Here is a 22345-nt window from a genome sequence, read left to right as displayed (position 1 = left end):
TGATTATAACTTTGAATATCAACCCCATACAAATTGTTTTTTATTAACACTGTTGATAAAAGTAATAATGCTAGTCTGCAATGGGATGATAAATAGAAATTTATACATAAAACACAATATTCTGTGTCAGTTTTGATTCCATATTCATAATCAAAACAACAGAAAATAAGTTGTTTTTTAAGTATGGGTAAATATTAACATATAAAATTGAGATTGTTATTTTGATGAATTTTTATATGCCAGAGATATGTTCAAGGGCCCTAATTTGAAAAACATTTAAGTGAAATATGAGAATTCATTCTTACCTAAACAGTGCAAACATATTATTAGTTAATTTTTAGGTAGAACATTAATTGCTAATTTTCAAGTAAAATTAATTGCCTTAGAAAAACCAGAAAAAAAAAATAGATATAAGATTGATACCTCAAGCACCAAAGCAGAGAAAAATAGTTTAGGTAGTTAAAATATTTTTAATTCAACAAAAGCAATATGTATCTTTGTGCTAATAACATATTTATTTATTTTAAAATCATACATTATGTGTAAAATACTGGAATAAGTAGGTATTTCCAAACAACTTATCTGTGAGTATATGTGTTTTAAATTCAGACAGTTTCTGACTTAAATAATTACTCAACTCATCAGTTTTCAATTTTATGAAGGTCCAAAAGGGATATGCATTTAGTAGAATCATGGTATGAATTTTGAACTTTGTCCTTTTTCTTGGGTGGGGACATGATGTATGATGCAATTCTACATAGTAATAGCCATGAATCATAGCTCCTAGTCAGCCACATGTCCACAAAAGCAAGCACTTATCTCTGTAGTATACTTAATTTTCAGGTGGTATATTTTGTTTTACCACAACTCATCACGTCTATTAAATGTCCACCTGTGTTTCCTATTTTTGGTGTATCAAAAGCATTTTTGACATAAAATATTTTTAATTTATGATGGGTGTATCAGGACATAACACATTTTTAAAATACTTATTTATTGATTGATGTGGAAGGTACAGTTAAAGGGAGAGGGAGATGGAGAGGGAGGGAAGGTGGGGGAGAGAGAGACAGAGATTGATCTTTCATCCACTGTTTCACTTCCCTAATGGCCCAACAGCCAGAGTTGTTCCAGGCAGAAGTCAGGAGCTAGGGCTCCATCCCTGTCTTTTATATGGGAGCAGGGGCCCAAGTACTTGGGTCATCATCTGCTGCTTCCCAAGCTCATTAATGGAGAGTGAAATTGAAAGTTGACCAGCTGGGACTCAAACCATCACCCATAAGGTATGCTGTTGCCAAAGGTGACAGCTTGACCCATTGTATCACAACACCCATCCCAAAACCTATCTTAAGATGGGAAGCATCTGTATAATATTAAGAGAAGATCTTTAGCAATCACAACCTAAATCTGTTGATTGGTCAGAGGAGTATCTCTAAGTATCCAGGATATGTAGAGAGATGTTACTAATCTAAAGCACAAATTTTTTCATCCACATTTCAAAACTGATGTATGAAAGCTACTTAGCTAATAAATGATTCAGACTGACCTTTCCCTATTTACATCTCTAATTATTACTGTATGACCTTGAAAAAAGTCTCTCTCATACTAAGAGACTAAAGAGTCCAAGGAAGAAAAGGTTCTTTATTAGAAAATAACTATACAAATGGCTTAAGAACAGTAACCTTGTACGTACCAATATAAAAGAGTTAATTTTAATTCTTTAGCAATTTTTAGCTATGACTTATTGTTTTTGGGAAATTCTATCATATAATATTTGCAAATCAAAATTAGAATTTGATTCAAATATTCTCATAAAATTTCAAGAAGCAACAATGATCTGGGAGGAAGAATGCAGTATATTTTTTGGAAATATCCTAATCTGGAATATGTTGAATATCAGTGGATAGTCTTAAAAAATAAGCCTTTTTAATAGCCAAAAAAATGCTCAAGTGCATATTTGACAATTTTGCCTACTGATATTAATAGAGGGTTATAAATTAGTTTTGCAGATGCAACTAGATCCTGTACCAGACCTGATAAAAAACTCATTAATATGATAGCTAGCATTCATTACTTGTGTGGTTGAATGTTCAACGACTTGAGTTTCAGGAGTAAATATTTCAGTGAAAGTCTTTTCTCATGTTTGGTGTCCAATTACTGGACTAAATGTTCCTTTCCTCACATGTTTTACTACATAAGTTTCAATTCTTTTTAAAACATATTAAAATGTGGCCGGCGCCGCGGCTCACTAGGCTAATCCTCCGCCTAGCGGCGCCGGCACACCGGGTTCTAGTCCTGGTCGGGGCGCCGGATTCTGTCCTGGTTGCCCCTCTTCCAGGCCAGCCCTCTGCTGTGGCCAGGGAGTGCAGTGGAGGATGGCCCAGGTGCTTGGGCCCTGCACCCCATGGGAGACCAGGAAAAGCACCTGGCTCCTGGCTCCTGCCATCGGATCAGCGCGGTGCGCCGGCCGCAGCGCGCCAGCTGCAGCGGCCATTGGAGGGTGAACCAACGGCAAAGGAAGACCTTTCTCTCTGTCTCTCTCTCTCACTGTCCACTCTGCCTGTCAAAAAATAAAAAAATAAAAAAAAACATATTAAAATGTATTTATGAAAACTCTTTTGTTCCCAGGGCCAGCATGGTGGCACACTGGGTTAAGCCACCACTTATGACAGATGCATCCTAGATGAAGGCTAGTTGGAGTCCTGGCTGCTTCACTCCCAATCCAGCCCCTGCTGTTGGATCTTGGAAAGCAGTGGTAGATAACCTAAGTACCTAGATTCCTGCCACTCACATGGGAGCCCTGGATAAAATCCCAGGATCCTGGCTTCACCTTGGTCCAACCCTGGCCATTGCAGCAATTTGGGGAGTGAACCAGTTGATGGAATATCTGTTTGTCTCTCTCTTCCTCTTTATTTGTAACTTTGCCTTTCACAAAATAGACAAATGTTTTAAAATACATTTTGATCAGTATACATTGAATTCATTTATTGAATAGTACAGTGTCTCCATAGATACATACAATGGTTGATACTTTTTTAACTGTTCAAGGAAATGGGAATACTAACTATAATGATTTGATCATCATAAATTGAATACATATATCAAATTATGATATTGAATGTCACACATGTATAGTTAATAACAAAATAAATAGTTTTCATTTTTTCTTTGTTTATGTTGGTAAGAATATTTGATATGAGCACTTTCCTCTTAGCAAAGTTTTCAACATATAAATAGTGTTTTCAAACATAGGTACAATGATGCATGACAGGTATCTATAATTTAATTTTCTTGCATAATTAAAATTTTATACCATGTTTTCTTGCCTGAGACTCTGGAAACCACCATTTTACTCTCCTGGTGAATTTGACTGCTTTAGATAACCCATATAAATGTAACCATGTACCTGTGATTCACTTCTTTAAATTCAGTATAATGTCCTATATGAAAACAAGCCCACTTCTGAGTATTTGCCCAAAATAACAAGTGAGAATTTCAAAGATAAGTCTGCATTTTCATTTTCATTACAGCATTATTCACAATAGACAAGATATAAAAACAGCCTAAATGTCTACTAATGGGTAACTGAATAAAGAAAGTATAGCATGTATGAGAGTAATACAATAAGTTCATAGACAATTTGTAATATGGAAATATTGCACTGATTTTAAACTGTTTTTGCACAAAATCCAAGTTATCTTGCAATTCAATTTTTTTCACAATTTTTCTTAAGTTTCCTCCTAATTACAATTGAATATTATTGAGCCTTTTTAAAAGAGGAATTACTTTCAAATATAGTAATTCTTTGTACTCTTTGCAGTAGAGTAACTCAAATAATCAATGCCATTTAGTTTGACATTTTATCACAGGAGAAAGTATTGAGACACAGACTTTTATGATCTGGTCCACATACATGCACAACACACATACACTATCAAATACACACAGTCATTCATCTCACAATGATGTTTTGGTCAGTGATGAACCACATATATGACAGTGGTCCCATAAGATTTTTATGGGGCTGAGTATTTCCTGTTGTTTAGTGATGTCATAGCTCTCAAAACGTCAAAGTGAAAGTCATTACTTATGTTTGTATAAAAAAACCTACTATATTACCAGACATAAAAAAAATACACAGACAATTTTGAGGATTAATAATACTCAATAATGGGCAATGTTAATGATTTATATATTTACCATATTATATTTATTGTCATTAAGGTGAACTCCTAGTAATCTTATAAAAAAGTGTTTACTATAAACAGTATGCCATTTTTTCACTTCCAAGAGACACACACTTCATGTTGTCATCGAGTCTCTTGTTTTCATCAAAAAGTGATGTAGAGTGCTTAATGTTTACCATCTAGTTTTGTCTAAGTAAAGGCTATGACATTTCCACAATCAAAAAATTGCCTAACAGTGCATTTATCAGGTCATTACTCTCATTAAGGAACACATGATTGCATACATAGAACCTCATGCTATGCATGTTTTTGTTGCTGTACCTTGGAATTTTGTTCTGTAGGGATAGAAGTGTAAGTTGTATTATATTTTGAAAGAATTCAGGGTATTAACTTCAGATTATCCAGGGGAAGATAAAAATATCATTGGGGAAGAGTAGCATAAAGGAGGAAGTGTAGAGAGGTGGGGGGAATGGTATGAGAGAAAGGAAGGGAGGGAGAGGTGGAAGGGGGTAAAGAGAGGGGGGGAGAGATCTCAAAAATAAAAGAAAGAGTACCAATGTTGGTGTGTTTGTGGGGGCTGTATCTATGGTTGTTCTTTAGTAGGCTATGTTATATTTTCACATGTCATAAGCTGCATTTTCATGAAACAAATTTTGAGTACTCCCTTTGGATATTCCCTGGGTTTGAATTCTGAGAATCAATGAGCTGACTTCCTTGATGAACAATCTCTTCATTCCTGCTGGCATCAAGTTATCTGACAATAAATTCACAAGGGATTATGCAAAAATGGATGAAATACATGAAAATAACAGAAAAACCTTTTGATTATTCTTGACTATATACAATCTCAGAAATTTTCATGAACTTCAGTTGAAAGTTAAATTCAATGATGTCTGAAATTAAGTATTCTAATCGGACTTGCCCCAAATGGTAGAGTTAGAAATGTGCCAGGAGATTCCAATTCAATCCCATAAAGGTGGCATGTACCAATGCCATCTCACTAGTCTAAGTGATCAATTTCAGTTCACAATTGATCACACTGATAGGTCTAAGAACCAAAGGGATCACATAAACAAGAATAGTGTCTGCTAATGCTAACTGATAATATCAAAAAGAGAGAGAACGATCCAACATGGGAAATGGGATTAACATCAGACCCATATAATGGCAGATGTCCTAAACAGCACTCTGGCCTCAGAATCAGCCCTTAAGGCATGTGGATCCTGCTGAAAAGCCCATGAGAGTGTTTCAGGCATGGAAAGCCAAGACACTCTGGAAAAAAAAAAAAAAAAAAAAAAGGACCTAAATGAAAGATCTCTGTGAGTGAGATCCCAGTAAAAAGAACAGGACCATCAAAGAAGGAGGTATCTTTTTCTGAAGGGAGGAGAGAACTTCCACTTTGACTATGACCATGTCTGAATAAGATCAAAGTCAGCAAACTCAAAAGGCTTCCATAGCCTTGGCAACTCATGACTAGAGCCTAGGAAGATTACTGATGCCATAAACAAGAGTGTCAAATTGTTAAGTCAACAACAGGAGTCACTGTGTACTTACTCCTCATGTGGCATCTCTGTCCTTAATGTGTTGTCCAATGTGAATTAATGCTATAACTAGTACTGAAACAGTATTTTACACTTTATGTTCTGTGTGGATTGAAACTGATGAAATCTTCAGTTAATATATACTAAATTGATCTTCTGTATATAAAGAGAATTCAAAATGAATCTTGATGTGAATGGAATGGGAGAGGGAGCGGGAGATGGGAGAGATGCAACTGGGAGGGAAATTATGGGGGGGGGACCATTGTAATCCATAAACTGTGCTTTGGAAACTTACATTTACTAAATAAAAGTTTAAAAAAAAGTAATGCCTTAAAAACCCAGGACACTTTCTCAAAGCCAGTGTCCCACTCAGGCACTCCTCTTGGTCTCCTCTTGGACCAGACGCTTTCTCTGTCGCTTGTCAATCAAATAGAAGTTTCTGCCTCTTTACAAAAAAAAAAAAAAAAAAGTTCATCTAGAATTGGTAAGAGACTTCCTTTGGTGAGTATGAATTATAGAATAACAATCTACAGAAGTGTATCAAGATGATTTTGAGATAATAATGCCATTATTCTTAGAAGTAACTACTAATGGGGATATACCCATACTCTATGCTGAAATTAAGTCGATTTAAAATGTTTACATATATAAGAATTTTATAGGCAAACAAAATATAGGAAAGAGTGAGTATGAATGCTTGTTGACAGTATTGTGTCAGTACTAGAACAAGACACACAAAAAAAGCTTCAGTGGGGCCAGTGCTGTGGCATAGCAGATAAAGCTGCTGCCTGCAGTGCTAGCATCCCATATGGGCATCAATTTGAGTCCTGGTTGCTCCACTTCCAATCCAGCTCTCTGCTATGGTCTGGGTTATCAGTAGAAGATGGCCCAAGTGCCTGGGCCCTTTTACCTGCTTGGGAGGCCCAGAAGAATCTCCTGGCTCCTGATCAGTGCAGCTCTCGCTGTTACAGCTAACTGGGGAGTGAACCAGTGGATGGAAGACAATTCTCTGCCCCTCTCTCTCTTTCTCTCTCCTACTCTCTCTGTGTAATTGACAGCCCCACAATGCAAGATTGTGCTTTTGATGTGGGAGCAATTATCCTAAAAATCCATTTAATTTCCCAAGTGTATATGGGGACTAGATTGGGGCACTCTCTAAGAGATGTACAGTTTTACTGACAAGAAGAGTCATACAATAGACAATGAGGGAATAATATCAGACTAGTTCCACTTCCAGGAAAGAGATACTAGCAATGTGATTCCGAATGTCCATTAAGAAAAAAAAAATAATATGAAACACTTCTGCAGGCACAGGGTATAAATAAACTTCTGGTTCATAATATGTCTGTGAACATTAATTTTGGATCTTGGAAGTAGTAGCCATTCAAAGAGGTTAATCAACCACTTAAGAGCTACCTCCAAGTTGTCTGATATGAAATTGAGTTTCTCGTTCTGAAAAAAATAAGGTCATGCTTCTACTTCCTCCAATGTCTCTGAGAAAAGACAGACCCTCAGAGGAAAACAGTAGCCTTATATATACACACCATTTTCTTTTAAATATTATATTTTTTGAAAGGCAGTTTTACACACACACACACAGAGAGAGAGAGAGAGAGAGAGAGAGAGGAGAAATCTTCCATTTGCAGATTTACCCGCCAAATGGCCAGTAGGCCAGGTCTGGATAAGGAGATAACCTGGAGCCTAGAAATCCTTCCAGGTTTCCCATGTGGGTAGCAGGGATCCAGGTACTTGGGACATCTTCTGCTGCCTTCCCTGGTACACTAGCAGAGAGCTGGATAGTAAGTGAAGCAGACAAGAATCAAACTGGGGCTCAGATGGGATGAAGGCATTGCAAGTGGTGGCTTAACTCACTGCACCACATGCTGTCCTCTGACTCTGAACTTCCAAATATGCTCATGTACTCAGTCAAACTGAGTCAGAAGGAATACAATTCCCTCTTCTTAAGTTAATGACATGGCCTTGAAAATGACTATTTGCTCAAAAATGAAGTGTTCTTCTTATGGACATATCAGTCACCATTTAAGTGTCAAGTATTTTATATGATCGAAGTATAGGTGAAAGACATCAAAATTCATTGCAGAATTCTTATACCAATCTTGTTATTTGGGGCCTGAGTGTATTTAGAAAAACTAAATAATGTGGTATTTCCTTGGAATGTGGCAAAGGGAAATTCATATCATTATTTTCCTTTGAATACTCTTCATGACAGTCAAAAACACTTCACTTCTCCGAAACAAATGGCATTTGAAAAAGGAGAAAAGTCTGAAGGAATTGAGTTTTTGCCTACAGAATCCAAATCAGGTCAATCAATATCAGCCAGTTCTATCTTTCGACTGTCAAATGATGTGACATATGCTATGAAGAGTCAGGAAGTAAAAAACTGTGATCAGATGGGAGAAAAACAAAACAAAACAAAGTAAGTGTTATAATAACAGTGGCCTTAATATACAGGAGTGTAGCATAGCAGGATTAATTATGCCATGTAATAGAACATTAAAGCCACTGCAGAAATGGACAAAAAAAGTAGCTTCTGTGAATGACTCCCACTTCCAAGATACAAAATTAATGTTCACAGACAAGCTATGTACCAAATGTTTGTTATCTTAACACATTTTCATGGGCGTATGGTGTTGAAATCAAACGGAGAGCTTTTAAGAGAAATCCTTACTGTTCCTAGTATTGTTATTTATCTAAAGCATACTCGTGCTACTCCCCTCAAATAAACAGAGATAAAAGTGGTATAATTAATATCTCATCAAATAACATCTCACTGTTGAATTGTAACTCATAAAGCCTATATAAAAAAGTGTCTATAAAATGTTGTTTTGGGGATGGACATTTGGCCTAGCAGTTAGGATGTCATTATCCCATATTTCTACTGAGTACTGGAGGTCAACCTTGGCTCAGGCTCCTGATTCTAGCTTCCTAATAATGCAGACTCTAGGTTGGTTCCCGCCTCTCACTGTGGAGACCTGGATGATGTTCCAGACTCCCAGTTTCAGCTCTGGTCCATGTCCAGTCATTGCAGCCATTTGGGGAATGAACCAGACTGGGAAATCCTTTTGTTGAACTGCCTCTTGCTTTGTTTCTCTATCTCTATCTCAGTCACTCTGCTTGTTGAATAAAAATTTAAAATATATGTAATTTCATATTCTATAAATAATTCTGAAAAGACATCTTAAACAGGTTTAGACTATAGTGCCAGAAAATGCTTGCATCCCCCAATCTTCCATATAAATCTTTAACAAGCAACATATCCATGAGATCTTTAAATCCAGAAATGCAAACTGTCTATTCATGTTGCCAACAAGCCAGATGGCATTCAAACTTAAAAAAAAGGACAGCTTTTTTCAGTACTCATATAACACCTGCTTGTTCCAGTTATTAGATACCCAGAAGAAAAAGTAAAATGCTATTTTACATCTTATACATTATATAAATTTCATTAATAAACCAAGGACATAAATTTAATAAAATATACATGTTAATAAAATTAATCATGTATTTATTGTATTCTTTATAAACATTAGATATTAAATAGAATATCATAAACATTAATGTTTCCCAAATTAAGAAGAATTTCACTTATTTTGGGTTAAATTTTAAAGATATCAAAAATAAATCTTGTCACACCTACATATACTTGCATAGCAAAATGCAGCATATATTCACCTTGGAGTATTATCAAAAGTCTTTAACTCATCAATTATGTTTCAGTTTTATGAATTCTGAAGTTATGTATTCATCCTGCTCTAAGGATTTTCAATGGTTCGCATCTTGCTCATAAAGCTGTTTAAACATAATTAATGGTAAAACAAATAGTTTTAAGCCACAGGGATATGAACAATTAAAAAGAAAGTTTTTTTTTTTAATTTATTTGAAGTCAGAGTGACAAAGGGAGGGGAAGACAGGCAGACACACACACACACATACACACACACACACAGAGAGAGAGAGAGAGAGAGAGAGCTTTCATTTGCTGTCATTTTCCCAAATTGCCTCAACAGCCAGGTCTTCGTCAGGTTGAAGCCAGGAGCAAGGATCTCCATCCTGGTCTCTCACATGAGTGGCAGGCGCCCAAGTTCTGGTGCCATTTCTGTTGCCTTCCCAAGCACATATGTAGGAAGCAACTGGAGCCTAAAGTGGCACTTTCATATGGAATGCTGTTATTGCAAGGCAATTATGCCAGCTCCCCAAAAATCATGTTTAAAATTTAGTTATTAGTTTAAAACATTTAAAAATTTTAAATACTTTTAAATAGTAAAGTATTTATAGATACTTAAGTACTTTCCATATGGCTTTTTAAAAAGATTTATTAATTTATTTAAAATTCACAGTTAGGGAAAAATAGTTATAAAGAGAGAGAGGGGAGAGGAGAGAACAGAGAGAATAGAGGAGAGAGAGGAGAAGAGAGAGGGGAGAGAGGAGAGACAGAGAGAGAGGGAGAGATATTCCATCCCCTGGCTCACTCCCCAGATGGCTGCAAAGGCCAGGGCTGAACCAAGCCAAAGACAGGAGCCAAGAGTTTCTTCTGGGTCTCCCAGTAGGCACCAGGGGTCCAAGTGTGTAGGCCATCCTCTGTTGCTTTTCCCAGGCCATTAGTAAGGAGTAGGATAGAAAGTTGAGCAGCCAACACACATATGGGATGCTGGTATCGCAGGCAGTGCCTTTACCCACTATACCAATATCCGTCCCTCTCCATATTTCTTAAGTTAAATGAGTTTTTACTTTATTCTTGAAATGGGATTAGATTAACCCAAGTTAAAATAAAATAAGAAAACATACATGAGAGGCACCACATTATTGTTGTAATTCTATGAATTAACAGAAACTAGTTTAAATATTCATTCTAGCTAGGTCTTTTGCATCACATAAATGAAAGGGGTTTGAACTAACAACTCATTCAAACTGAACCATGCAATTATGTATGGCAGGACACCAAGGATCTCTTCCCAGTATGACTGGAGACAATAACAATCACATAATGTTCAGGACATTTTTGCATTTGAATCTATATAATCATCAGGGCTTGAAAAGTACTCACTGTTGACTGTCCATTCTACTCCCACATCTAATCAATAGCACAAACGATACTTTTATCTTGTAAATCTCTCTTAGTGCTAATCTGTCCTCTACATGGTCACAGTTTCTACAGGACTCACCCCTCATCTGGTTCATTGCAGTACAGAGTAGTTTATCTCCTGAACCAGATAAATCAGTCTCAAAAGTTTATTTTTCTCAATTATAAACTTTCCCATTTAACTTCCTCATTGACAAGGTTCTTTAAAGAACCCTCTGTCCTTGTTTATAGGATTAACTGCATTAATCCAATAAGCACCTTTTACAAGTTTCTTCAGGGTCTGGTTTCTTCATACTTCACCAACTCTATTTTGTCAAATATCACATTTCTATTCATGTGACAATGAAAGTACTTTCTATAGTATTCCTCTATAGAGGTTTTATATGTTTGCAGTGTGTTGCTTTACACACAGAAACATTTATTTATAGGTTTCCATAACAGAATGTAAGCTTATTCATTTAAGCAATTTTTATAATTTATCTCTACACTAAATTATCTCTATACCTTTTATATATACTGACTTGAAAGCACTGACAATTTTTCGTTGAATAAAGAGTTAATCATTTTTCAAAAAGACATTTATGTAGAGCAGGGCGTATATGATGCAATATAAACATTATTCTGAATATAAAATAAACAGAGATTTGTACATATAGCAAAATCTCGATACTCTATTTCCATATATAAAATGGCATAGGATTTGCACATAATGCACATGCATCCTCTTGTTACTCTCATTTCTAAGTTACTTATAATGCCTAATAAACTGTAAATGTGATTTCAGTGATTGATATACTGAATTATTTAGAGACCAATTATGAGAAAATAAATTCTGTACATGTTCAGGAAAAATGTAGATTTTCCCAAATATTTTCAAATCACAGTTAGTTGAATCTATGAATGTGGAGCCCATGGATAAGGAAGACTGACTATACATGAATGTAAATAAATTGAATGCTTTTTTATCTCTAAGCCACTGGGAGATTTTAATAGTGTTCACCCTCTGCTGCATTTTGTATTTCTCTTCACATATACATAAGCATATACACATAACACAAACACACTGATATTTCAGTTTACACTGCTCATGAAAAAATCCCTTTATCTCCAAAAATCTCATTATCAGGTTTATAGTTCTGCTAAACCTCAAATATTTGAAAGCAGCTTGGGAAAATTTAATGTATACAGAGAAATCAAAAACATGCTTTTAAAATTGGAAGGCAAGAAGAGTTTTCTGCTACATAAATTGGTCTACAAAAGGTATTGCTAAGGAACTGAAGTATGCTGCAACGAAGGCCCTGACCTGCAGAGATATAGTAATTCCACTGATAATAAGAAGTATGAGCAATTTTTTTTCTTTCCTTACTGTCTGTGTCTTTGATGAAAAAGTACTATCAACCTAGACTGCAGAACGCAGTATTAAAATTTAATTCCCTCCAATCAGGTAGGCAGAGAACAAATTTTGACACTGGCTTTTATTGTGAAAGAGTTAGAATTTTCTGAAAAGTCTTTTAAACCATTGCAGCAAACCAGATATATTATAGAGCTGAAGTAACCATTTATAATGTTAATATTTTTAGGTATCTAAATATTTATGTACCTACATGAAGAAAAGTATAATTGGATGGTTTACTGTAAGTTTCTTTCAGAATCAGCTTTTCAAATTTTAAAGTTTAACCTTGTTCTCATATTTAGTCCTTCAGATTCTGGCCAATTATTTACACTAGCACTATTAGATAACTAGTGTCCTTTACATTTGGTGTATTAATAATAGAAAAGTATGACACTATGTAATTCTTTACATTGGAAGTTCTCTTATCTATCTTTTTCACCTAAAAATAAGCAATAATCTTGATTGGACAGTTTTTTCTTTTCAATATGAGTACAATGTATCAATGGAATATAGTTAAAATCTGATAAAAAAATTTGTGAGAATATGTATCTGTACTTCTAGAAAGGCTTTTACCTCCAGAACACCTTTTTTATAAGTCATGATTTTAGGACCAGTCTTCAGTTGTAGGGATTGATCAGTAGAACATTTCCCTACAAATACATTTCCATACAAGTTTTATTTCATACAGGACATGCATTAAGCATTGCAAATAATTTACCAAAGTATACTTCTGAGGAAAAATAAGTCTTATAATACATTATTCTCTGTTGATAATTCAAATGTAGATTAAAAGCCATATCATTCTAAGATGAATAGCCAAGTTATATGTACTGAAAAATGTATTTTGTTTTAAGTTACTCAAAGTAAGTCACACAGATCATAAATTGGGTAGAATGCTTCAAATCTAAAGCTACTCACATTCAATTTATCATATTATCTAGTATGCATAAAATTTTAAAACAAAAAAGTAAATAAGCTGTTGAAATTACTACATACTCTGGATCACAAGTGACTTTATGAACTTCTCCTTCAGCAATTAATGAAAATTCTATAGCAATTTAGTCACGGTACATTCTATTAAAATTTGATGACTAAAATATACATTTAAAATTATATCAATACTATTAACTATATATGCAAAATGAAAAATAGATTCACATTTTAAATTTTCATCTATGTGCAGAAGTACTGGGCTAAAATAATAAAGATTATGTCCATTTAGTACGCCTATTAAAGCAGGGATGGATAGTGTCCAGACTTTGGGCCATAAAGGCCCACAGAATCATTTGGTCTGGCCCTGCCAAGGTAACTACAGGCAGCACCTGGAATTCAATAAATCTACAGCAAGCTAACTTTAAAGTGGGTAATTTTTTATGGCCTCCAAATATTGTTATAGATATCTAAATGGCTTTGGCAGCAAACAGGTTCCCCAAGGAAAGTGGCCATTATTTATTATCTTATCATTTTAATACTTTATAAAGTAAAATATTGCAATTTATATTGACTAAGGGAGAATAAAATAAAATCTTGTAGATTTAGACTGTTACATGCTCTATGTCATATTTTTGAAAATATAACTTTTATGCAATGAAAAGTCTTCTAATTGTGGCTGTTAAAATAGCAAAGTCTTACTCCAAGTTATAAAACAAATTAACTCGCAGTAAAGGTGATTGATGATGGTGAAAAATGGATATTGTAGCACCAATAACCTTACCTTGCAAACATTATAAGTTCAATAACTTCTCTGTGCCTTCATTTCTGATTGTTCTTATCAAGCATGCTTTTCTAAGAAAATAGCAGTTATCCTTCCTCAAGTAGTACAGCAGGGAGGTCAGTAACGACTACTTATCTCACATATTTCATGTAACAATATGTGAGGGTTGCTAAGACCTATTAATGAAAATTTATTAATGTTCATTTATTTTCCTGAAACATCTTTAGGAGGAAATAAAATAATCAAATATTATTTGTTCCATTATTAGTGTGAGATACTTATGTTCAGATCAGTGCAAAAAAAGTAAAGAGGTTTAGGTGAGTAAGAAGAGTAAGAAATAAAATACAGTGAGACGCTAGAGAAAACAATCAGGTGAATGGAATCTGGAAAGAAACATCAGACAGAAGAGATTTGCAGCTGGAGTGAGGGAAAGTTGTATGGATGGGGAAGTCTCTGCAATGGCCAAGGCGGAGAGCACCATGGGAAAACCACCTGCTTGAGAAAGGACTTCACATTCTAAAACAAAACAAAACCAGTCTTTTTTGTGTGCTTTTTAAAATGCACATTTTATTATTTATTTATTTTCATCTAGTTGAAAGTCACAGTGGCAGAGAGAGAGAGAGCGAGCGAGAGAGAGCAAGCGAGCACACGCTTGAGAAAGAGAGGGAAATATCTTCTACCCACTGGTTCACTCCCCTCCTACCTGCTGCAATAGCCAGGGCAGGGACAGGCCGAAGCCAGGAGCCTGAAATTCTACTAAGGGTTTCTTATGAGGGTGGCAGGGGTCCAAGTACTTGAGCCCTCATCTGTTACTTCCAAGAATCATTAGCAGGAATAGAAGGAAGCTGGATCGGGGCCTGGGCTCCAACATGCACTCCGATATGGGATGCAAGTGTTCCCAAGTGGTGGGCTCATCTGCTGAGCCATGATGCTGGTCCCATCAGTGCTTTGTTTTTTAAACTATTTTCTATATTCTCTGTAATTTACATGGTGCCAGAGAATAAAGTTATGTATAACATTGCTACTTATTTCTGCAATTCTTTGCTGTGTGAATCTAATTTAGATTTTATTGTAATTTCAACATGGGTTTTATAGTTTAATAAAACTTGTAAGCATTAAAATGCTATTAAAGTGTTACACATGGTTAATAATACTTATGGACTTCTGAAAGCAGCTATTATTAAACTGACCAAAGTTGTTAATGTCTTTAAATTTTGTAACAGGACATAAAGTACAAAACAAATGTTGTACTGCAGCTAGAGACTATCCTCTGATCTTGACCACGTTTTTTTTCTCTTCTAACCACATAAATTATAGATTGTGTGCATGTATATATATAATGTATAAATTATATAATTCTTTTTAATTTGAAACAAAAATACCATAATATAGTAAATGAGCAATGCTTTGGATTCTAGTAGTTACTTTCCCACTGACAATAACTTCTGTTTATGGCAGTTGATAGAGCACCAACTTCTTTTATCTGTGCAATAACTAGGTCACTAGAGGCAATCTTAAAACCGTCTTCAGTAAGTCAGCAAGAAACATGCACTTGAGTTTACAACTAGTAATGGAATCATTAAGCATTATGTTTTCTGAATCAAAAAAAGACACTTTCAATTATTTTAAATAACAGGTACATTCTGTGAATAACAAAGACATTGAAAATCTCACCAAATATCATTTATTATCTTTGGGTTTTAAAAATTTACATATTATGAGGTCAGTGCTGTGGCATAGTGGGTAAAGCCCCTGCCTGCAGTGCTGGCATCCCATATGGGCACTTGTTTGAGTCTCAGCTGCTCCACTTCAAATCTATCTCTTTCCTATGGCCTAGGAAATCAGTAGAAGATGGCCCAAGTCCTTGGGCCCCTGCACCCACATAGGAGACCCAGAAGAAGCTCCTGGCTCCTGGCTCCTGGCTCTGGCCTGGCCCAGCGCAGGTCTTTGGAGAGTAAACCAGAGGATGGATGATTGATCTCTCTCTGCCTCTCCTTCTCTGTCTCTCTCTCTGCTCTCTGTGTGTGTAACTCTGCCTTTCAAATAAATAAATAAATAAATCTTTTTAATTTTTTATTTTTAAAGATTTATTTATTTTACTTGAAAGAGTTACACAGAGAGAGAGAGAGAGAAGGAGAGGCAGAGAGAGAGAGAGAGAGGTTTTACATCCACTTGTTCACTCCCCAATTGGCTGCAATGACTGGAGCTGTGCTGATCCAAAGCAAGGAGCTAGGAGCCTCCTCTGGGTCTTCCATGCTTGTGCAACGGCCCAAGGGCTTGGGCCATCTTCCACTGACCTCACAGGCCACAGCAGAGAGCTGGATTGGAAGTGGAGCAGCCAGGACTCGAACCTGCGCCCATATGGGATGCTGGCACTGCAGGCAGCGGCTTCAGGCCCTATGCCACAGCCCTGGCACCAATAAATAAATCTTTAAAAAGAGAGAGAGAGTCTGGGGCCTGTGCTGTAGCATAGCAGGTAAAGTCACTGCTTGCAGTGCAAGCATTCCTTGTGGGCGTTGGTTTGAGTCCTGGCTATTTCACTTCCGATCCAGCTCTCTGCTGTGGCCTGGGAAAGCAGCAGTAGATGACAGAATTCCTTGGGTCCCTGCACCTGCATGGGAAAACAGGATAAAGCTCCTAGCTCCTGGTTTCTGCCTGACCCAGTTTGAGCTGTTGTAGCCATTTGGGGGAGTGAAACAATGTATGGAAGACTTTTTCTTTCTCTCTCTCTCTCTCTCTCTCTCCCTTTTCCCCTCTCCATCTCTCTCTAACTCTGCTCTTCAAATATATAAAATAAGTCTTAAAAATATGGTGGCAACTGAGTTTCTGAGACAGCTTAAACAATTATGTGAAAAAAGATTAATCCAGTTATAAGTTGAAAAAAAAATGAACTCAAACAAGTTTGTGAACATTAGATAATAAGTCTAAAAGTAAGTCTAAAAAGTAATTAAAAGCTAATATATCTTGAGAAATAAGAAAAAAATAGTTATAAGAAAATACTCAATAAAGCCTGATAAAAATTGAGATGTAAAGATAATTGAGAATAAATAAGACATTAAACTTATGTATCATGTGAAGGAAAGAGCTTTACATATATCATATATTACATTAAAATACAGAGCAGATTGCATAATCAGTGTATCAATATTAACCTACAGAAGAAAAAGGAAAAATAAACTTTCAAGATATGAAGATACATAAAAGAAATAATGAAATTTTTTTCAGGTTTTTAAGAGTGAGATTTTTTTTTTGATAGTATTAAGAAGGAAAACTGGGACTCAAAATGGTAAATTTAATTTTCTTTTTAAATTAACAAAATAATTATTTAATTATTTTAAATTAATATGTCACAGGTTAACACTTAACTCATATCTAAATCTGAAAATTTAACTCACAAAAGCACTTCCTCCCAAAATATGAATTTTCATTTTTCACTATCTAACGATTGTTTGGTTTAGGCATCAATTCCTATGACTCCTGTGGTTCAGCATGAAAGCCCATCAAACTTGCTTTCAGACACATTGATAGAACATTGAAAATCTTGGAGACAGGTGACTCATATTTAAATGCAATAATCCTGTAGCAGTAATGATCGCCTGCTTCTCCCAGGAGATACATCAAGAAAGGAAACAGGCATCTTCACTCTGAATTCCATTGCCTTCATTCATTAAGAAAGGTCAGCCTAGCTAGCACATCGATAACTTTCCCCAAAAAGGAATATTTATAATGGAACACTTACAGTGCTTGCTTTAGCAAACACTAGCAGGTTATAGAAGCATACATTTTATTTTTAATGCCACTTATTTCAATGGTAAATTAGGGATTTCATGGATAGAATCCTGACTAATAACCCTGTCTCCATTGGAAATAATGGACCCTCAAGTGATCATGTATATAATTTTGTTTTACATATCTCTAGTTATAAGTTGTATATTATGTTTTATCAGAGTGGTTTGATATAATAAGCAGAGATTGTGTTCAAAATTAAATACAATAGTATTTTAAATACACACATGTAGACACACAAAGATGCACATATGTCTCATCACAATGTGTAAAAAATAATTATTGCATTACAGTAATATGTAAGCATTATCTTCATATGATAGTTAACGGTATCTAGTTTATGTGAAATTGGCATCTAAGTGTGATTTACTAGAGATATTCACCAAATAGAATAATTTGTACAGTAAAGAACAAAATAATTAAATGGACAAAACATGCCCTAGTTGTTGAACAAAGTATGGTATTTAATACTAATATAAGGGGACCGGAGCTGCAGCTTAGTGTGTTAGGCTGCTGCCTGCAATGCCGGCATCCCATGTGGGCACTGGTTCAAGAACCAGCTGCTCCACTTCCTATCCAGCATTCTGCTATGGCATGTGAAAGCTGTAGAGGATGGCCCAAGTCCTTGGGAGCCTGCACTTATGTGGGAGACCCAGAGGAGACTCCTGGCTCCTTGCACAGTTCTGGCACTTGTAACCAATTAGGGAGTGAAACAATGGATGGTCTCTCTCTCTCTGTCTCTCTCTCTCCCTCTCTCTCCCTCTCTGCCTCTCTGCCTCTCCTATCTCTGTGTAACTCTTTCAAATAAATAAATAAATCTTTCAAAAATACTAATATAACGTAGAATTTTTCAAAACGTTAAAGAGAAATAATTGATTAAAATGCATAATAGATGCACTTTACTATGGAACAACAGTCAGGACACCAAAACTTTTGTGGAATGGGTCAGCTTTGTGGTATATTGGGTAAAGCCACTGCCGGTTAATGTCCCAGCTGCTCCACCTCCAATGTAGCTTTCTGCTAATGCTCCTGAGAAAGCAGCAGATGATGGTCCAAGTTCTTGGGCCCCTGTACCACATGGGAGACCCAGATGAAGATTGTGACCATTGTGGCTATTTGGGGAGTAAACCAGCAGATAGAAGATTAATCTCTCTTGCCCCCTTTTCTTCTTCTCTGCCCCTCTCCAATCTATCTATGTCTTTCAAAGGAATAAATAAGTCTTAATAAAATTCTCTAAAAGAAAACTTTCATGGAAAATGGAAATAAATTATAATTTTATTTTGGTGCAAGAACATTTTGACTTATATGCATACCTTTTTCAATAATATACATTTTCTACTAATTTATTGAAGACTACTCATACACATCGATTTAAAAATGTTTTTTGCACCAAAATAAGATTATCTTTTAACTACACATTCCATGAAATTTTTTAGGTGCCATAAATATGTATCAAAATACAGTTGGTGAACCTGTCAATGATTTCAAGCTATTATGACAAAACAGTTATTCAGATATTTTCACTTAACACTAGCTTATCATAAATCAGACTGAAATGGAGTAAAGGGGAAAAGTATGTGTGTACATATTTCTTAAAAACCTAGATTCAATTAACATTTCACAAATTGAACAGATAGCAGCTGGATTCTCAAATGACCAATCAATTATACATATTATACAATCATAAAAAATAAAGGAAATGAAAATTTATCACCTAAGAAGTTTAAAAATATACCATAAATAATTCATTAAAAATATAGTGAAAAATTATAACTCATATAAAAACTCATATTTTTAAAACTTGTTAAGATCCTAGAAGACAGGTTTGGCAATAATGGAAATGAATCTGTGGCAAGGTATTACACTATACATGTGAAATATGTATAAATCATTTATTTAATTTTATATTGAAGAAAAGAATAAAAAGGCCATTTCTAAAAGGGAGAGGAGGTATAAAACATAAAATAAGGGATGATTAAAGTATGAAATCAAACATGGGACTGTTATAAATATATGGTGCTCCAAAATATATGATGCTTTTTTATAACTGTTCACTTCAAAATTGTGATCACATATTTTTAAGATGAAACTTGGTATCTACATTTCAGAGTGCATTACTAATGGATGTTTAACAGCTTCTGCAAATGTATATTTGGTTAATTGCAAATAAATATATATACTTACCTACAGTCAAAATTGAGTTCTGGTCCATCAACACGAATCCCTCCATTCAGACAAAGGACTAAATTCATTTCAGGCTCAAAGCTTTTTTCACAATATGCACCTGTGTATCCAAGTGGGCAAATGCAGGTGAATCCATGTATTGACTCCTGACAGAAGCCTTCATTCATACAAGTAATTGAACTGCAGTCCTAAATTAAGAAATGAAACATAAATTTAAATTATCAATAGTGATGCCAACCATTTTACTTATAGTTTTATTAAAAACATTTTATGAAACTAGTATAAAGGCATGTCATATATTTCCCTCCTCTATTAAGCAAGTTACTTGCACATGAATGTAATTGGATTGCTATCTTTTATTATCAGAAATAATCTATCAAATAACTGTTACTGATTTTCCAGAAAAATAACTGAGTTTTATTAAAACATGTACCATGCAAAGGGACAGCCTTTTGGTCTAGTATTTAAGATGCTAGCTATGATGTCCAGATGCCACATCAGAATGTCTGGGGTTTGACACCAGGCTCCTATTTCTAATCCTAGCTCTCTACCTATTCACACTCTGGCAGGTAGCAAGTGATGGCGCTGATGAATGGGTTCCTGAGACTCATGTGAGAGACCTGGATTTACTTTTGGTTCTTGGCTTTGATCTCCTCCCAGTCCTTCTATGTGCATTTGGGGAGTGAACCAGTGGATGGGGACACTACCTGTCTGTCTCTCTGCATGTCTGTCTGCCTCTCAAATGAATTAAGGCAACTTAAAAGAATAAAAAGCAAGTACTAAGGTAGAGAACTCTCTACCTCATATATGTAATATATAATATTATGATAGTATGATATATATAATATATAATAATATGAAAATACCCTCTGTAGATAAAATCAGGAATCTGTTGACCCTTAATTTCAAAAATACTCATATATTCCAGTGTCGCTGGGACAGCCCATTTAAGTCTGCTGTCCTATGGCAATGATTAATGGCGCTTTCATTATCTTCCAATGGAATTCTCTGTAAATCATGAACTTGGAACAAAATTTTATAATAGTTATATCTTTCTAATAAACTCCAACATTTATAATATTTGAGATCTGAATCTAATCATTTTAATTTTAAAAATTTTGATTATAAAAAGGGAAGAGTTCAAGCCGGCGCCGTGGCTCAATAGGCTAATCCTCCACCTTGCGGCGCCGGCACACCGGGTTCTAGTCCCGGTTGGGGCGCCGGATTCTGTCCCGGTTGCCCCTCTTCCAGGCCAGCTCTCTGCTGTGGCCAGGGAGTGCAGTGGAGGATGGCCCAGGTGCTTGGGCCCTGCACCCCATGGGAGACCAGGAAAAGCACCTGGCTCCTGGCTCCTGCCAGGATCAGCGCGGTGCGCCGGCTGCAGCGGCGGCCATTGGAGGGTGAACCAACGGCAAAAGGAAGACCTTTCTCTCTCTGTCTCTCTCTCTCACTGTCCACTCTGCCTGTCAAAAAAAAAAAAAAAAAAAAAAAAAAAAAAAAAAAGGAAGAGTTCATGTATTTCATATATAGTTTTGTTTTAAGCATAAAATACCTCCTACTTTCCTCCCTCCATGCCATCCTTACTCATCTTTCCTTTGTTATTTTTCTTTTAATTTCAATTACTTTATAGTCACAAACTTAATTAAATAACTCAACTAGTAGTGAATAGAAAGATCATTGCTTGTTAGGATATAGACATGGTTATAATAAATAATTAAATATCAAAATGTCAATTTCACTCAACTACATTACATTTTTGTCTCTAAACATTAGTTACCAAAAATCAGAGAAAATATATAATATTTGCCTTTTGAGGACTGGCTTGCTTCACTGACCATAATGGTCACCAACTGCATCCATTTTGTTATGAAAAACAGTATTTCACTGTCTTTTAATTACCCAGTTTTGCTTCTGCAATCTTCAATATTTACATCCAGCATTTCTGAAAATTACAGTCGTAGAAGCACATGGGATTTTTGAGTGAGAAGAATCTGGATAATACATGTCGCTTATTTTTTAAATTTGAGACTATTTTTACAATCTAGTTTACTTACATAATGATATTTTATTATAACTAAATTTGTACGCAAAATAATATCACCAACTTCACAAGGTTGCTATCAAGCCAAATAAAATAAAAATACATGAATATGAAATATCTGGCACTGTGATTGCAACATGAAACTTGTTCAGTAAATGTCATCTTCCTTCCCCTTACATTCTGAAGGCCAAAGGGCTTGCAAGATTTTTATTTAAACATTTGCCACTTGATTTGAAAATCAAATGCATTTCTCTTTATATTTAATTTCTACTATATTGTAACATGTACATCTTAAGTTTACAATAAATATAATATACCATCATTTTCAACAGTGTTAACTGGAATAATTTGCACCTATAATCATGAGAAATAATTTATGGAAAGTCATGAAATTATTAGTA

At 35.3% G+C, this 22345-nt stretch overlaps 1 protein-coding gene across 1 annotated transcript in view; it reads right to left on the bottom strand.

Annotated features, from left to right (window-relative positions):
- The window catches only part of EYS (EGF-like photoreceptor maintenance factor), a 1804868-nt gene that overhangs the window by 1122258 nt on the left and 660265 nt on the right, over nt 1-22345 (bottom strand). The window contains 1 exon segment of the mRNA XM_089333540.1: nt 19904-20091. Coding sequence (XP_089189666.1) covers nt 19904-20091 — 188 coding nt within the window.

Source organism: Oryctolagus cuniculus, chromosome 5 (genome assembly GCF_051225735.1).
Source record: "Oryctolagus cuniculus isolate XC-2025 breed Fujian yellow rabbit chromosome 5, ASM5122573v1, whole genome shotgun sequence".
Taxonomy (NCBI): domain Eukaryota; kingdom Metazoa; phylum Chordata; class Mammalia; order Lagomorpha; family Leporidae; genus Oryctolagus; species Oryctolagus cuniculus.
The sequence above is the reverse complement of the archived record's forward strand: the minus strand, read 5'-3'. Positions and strand labels throughout refer to the sequence as shown.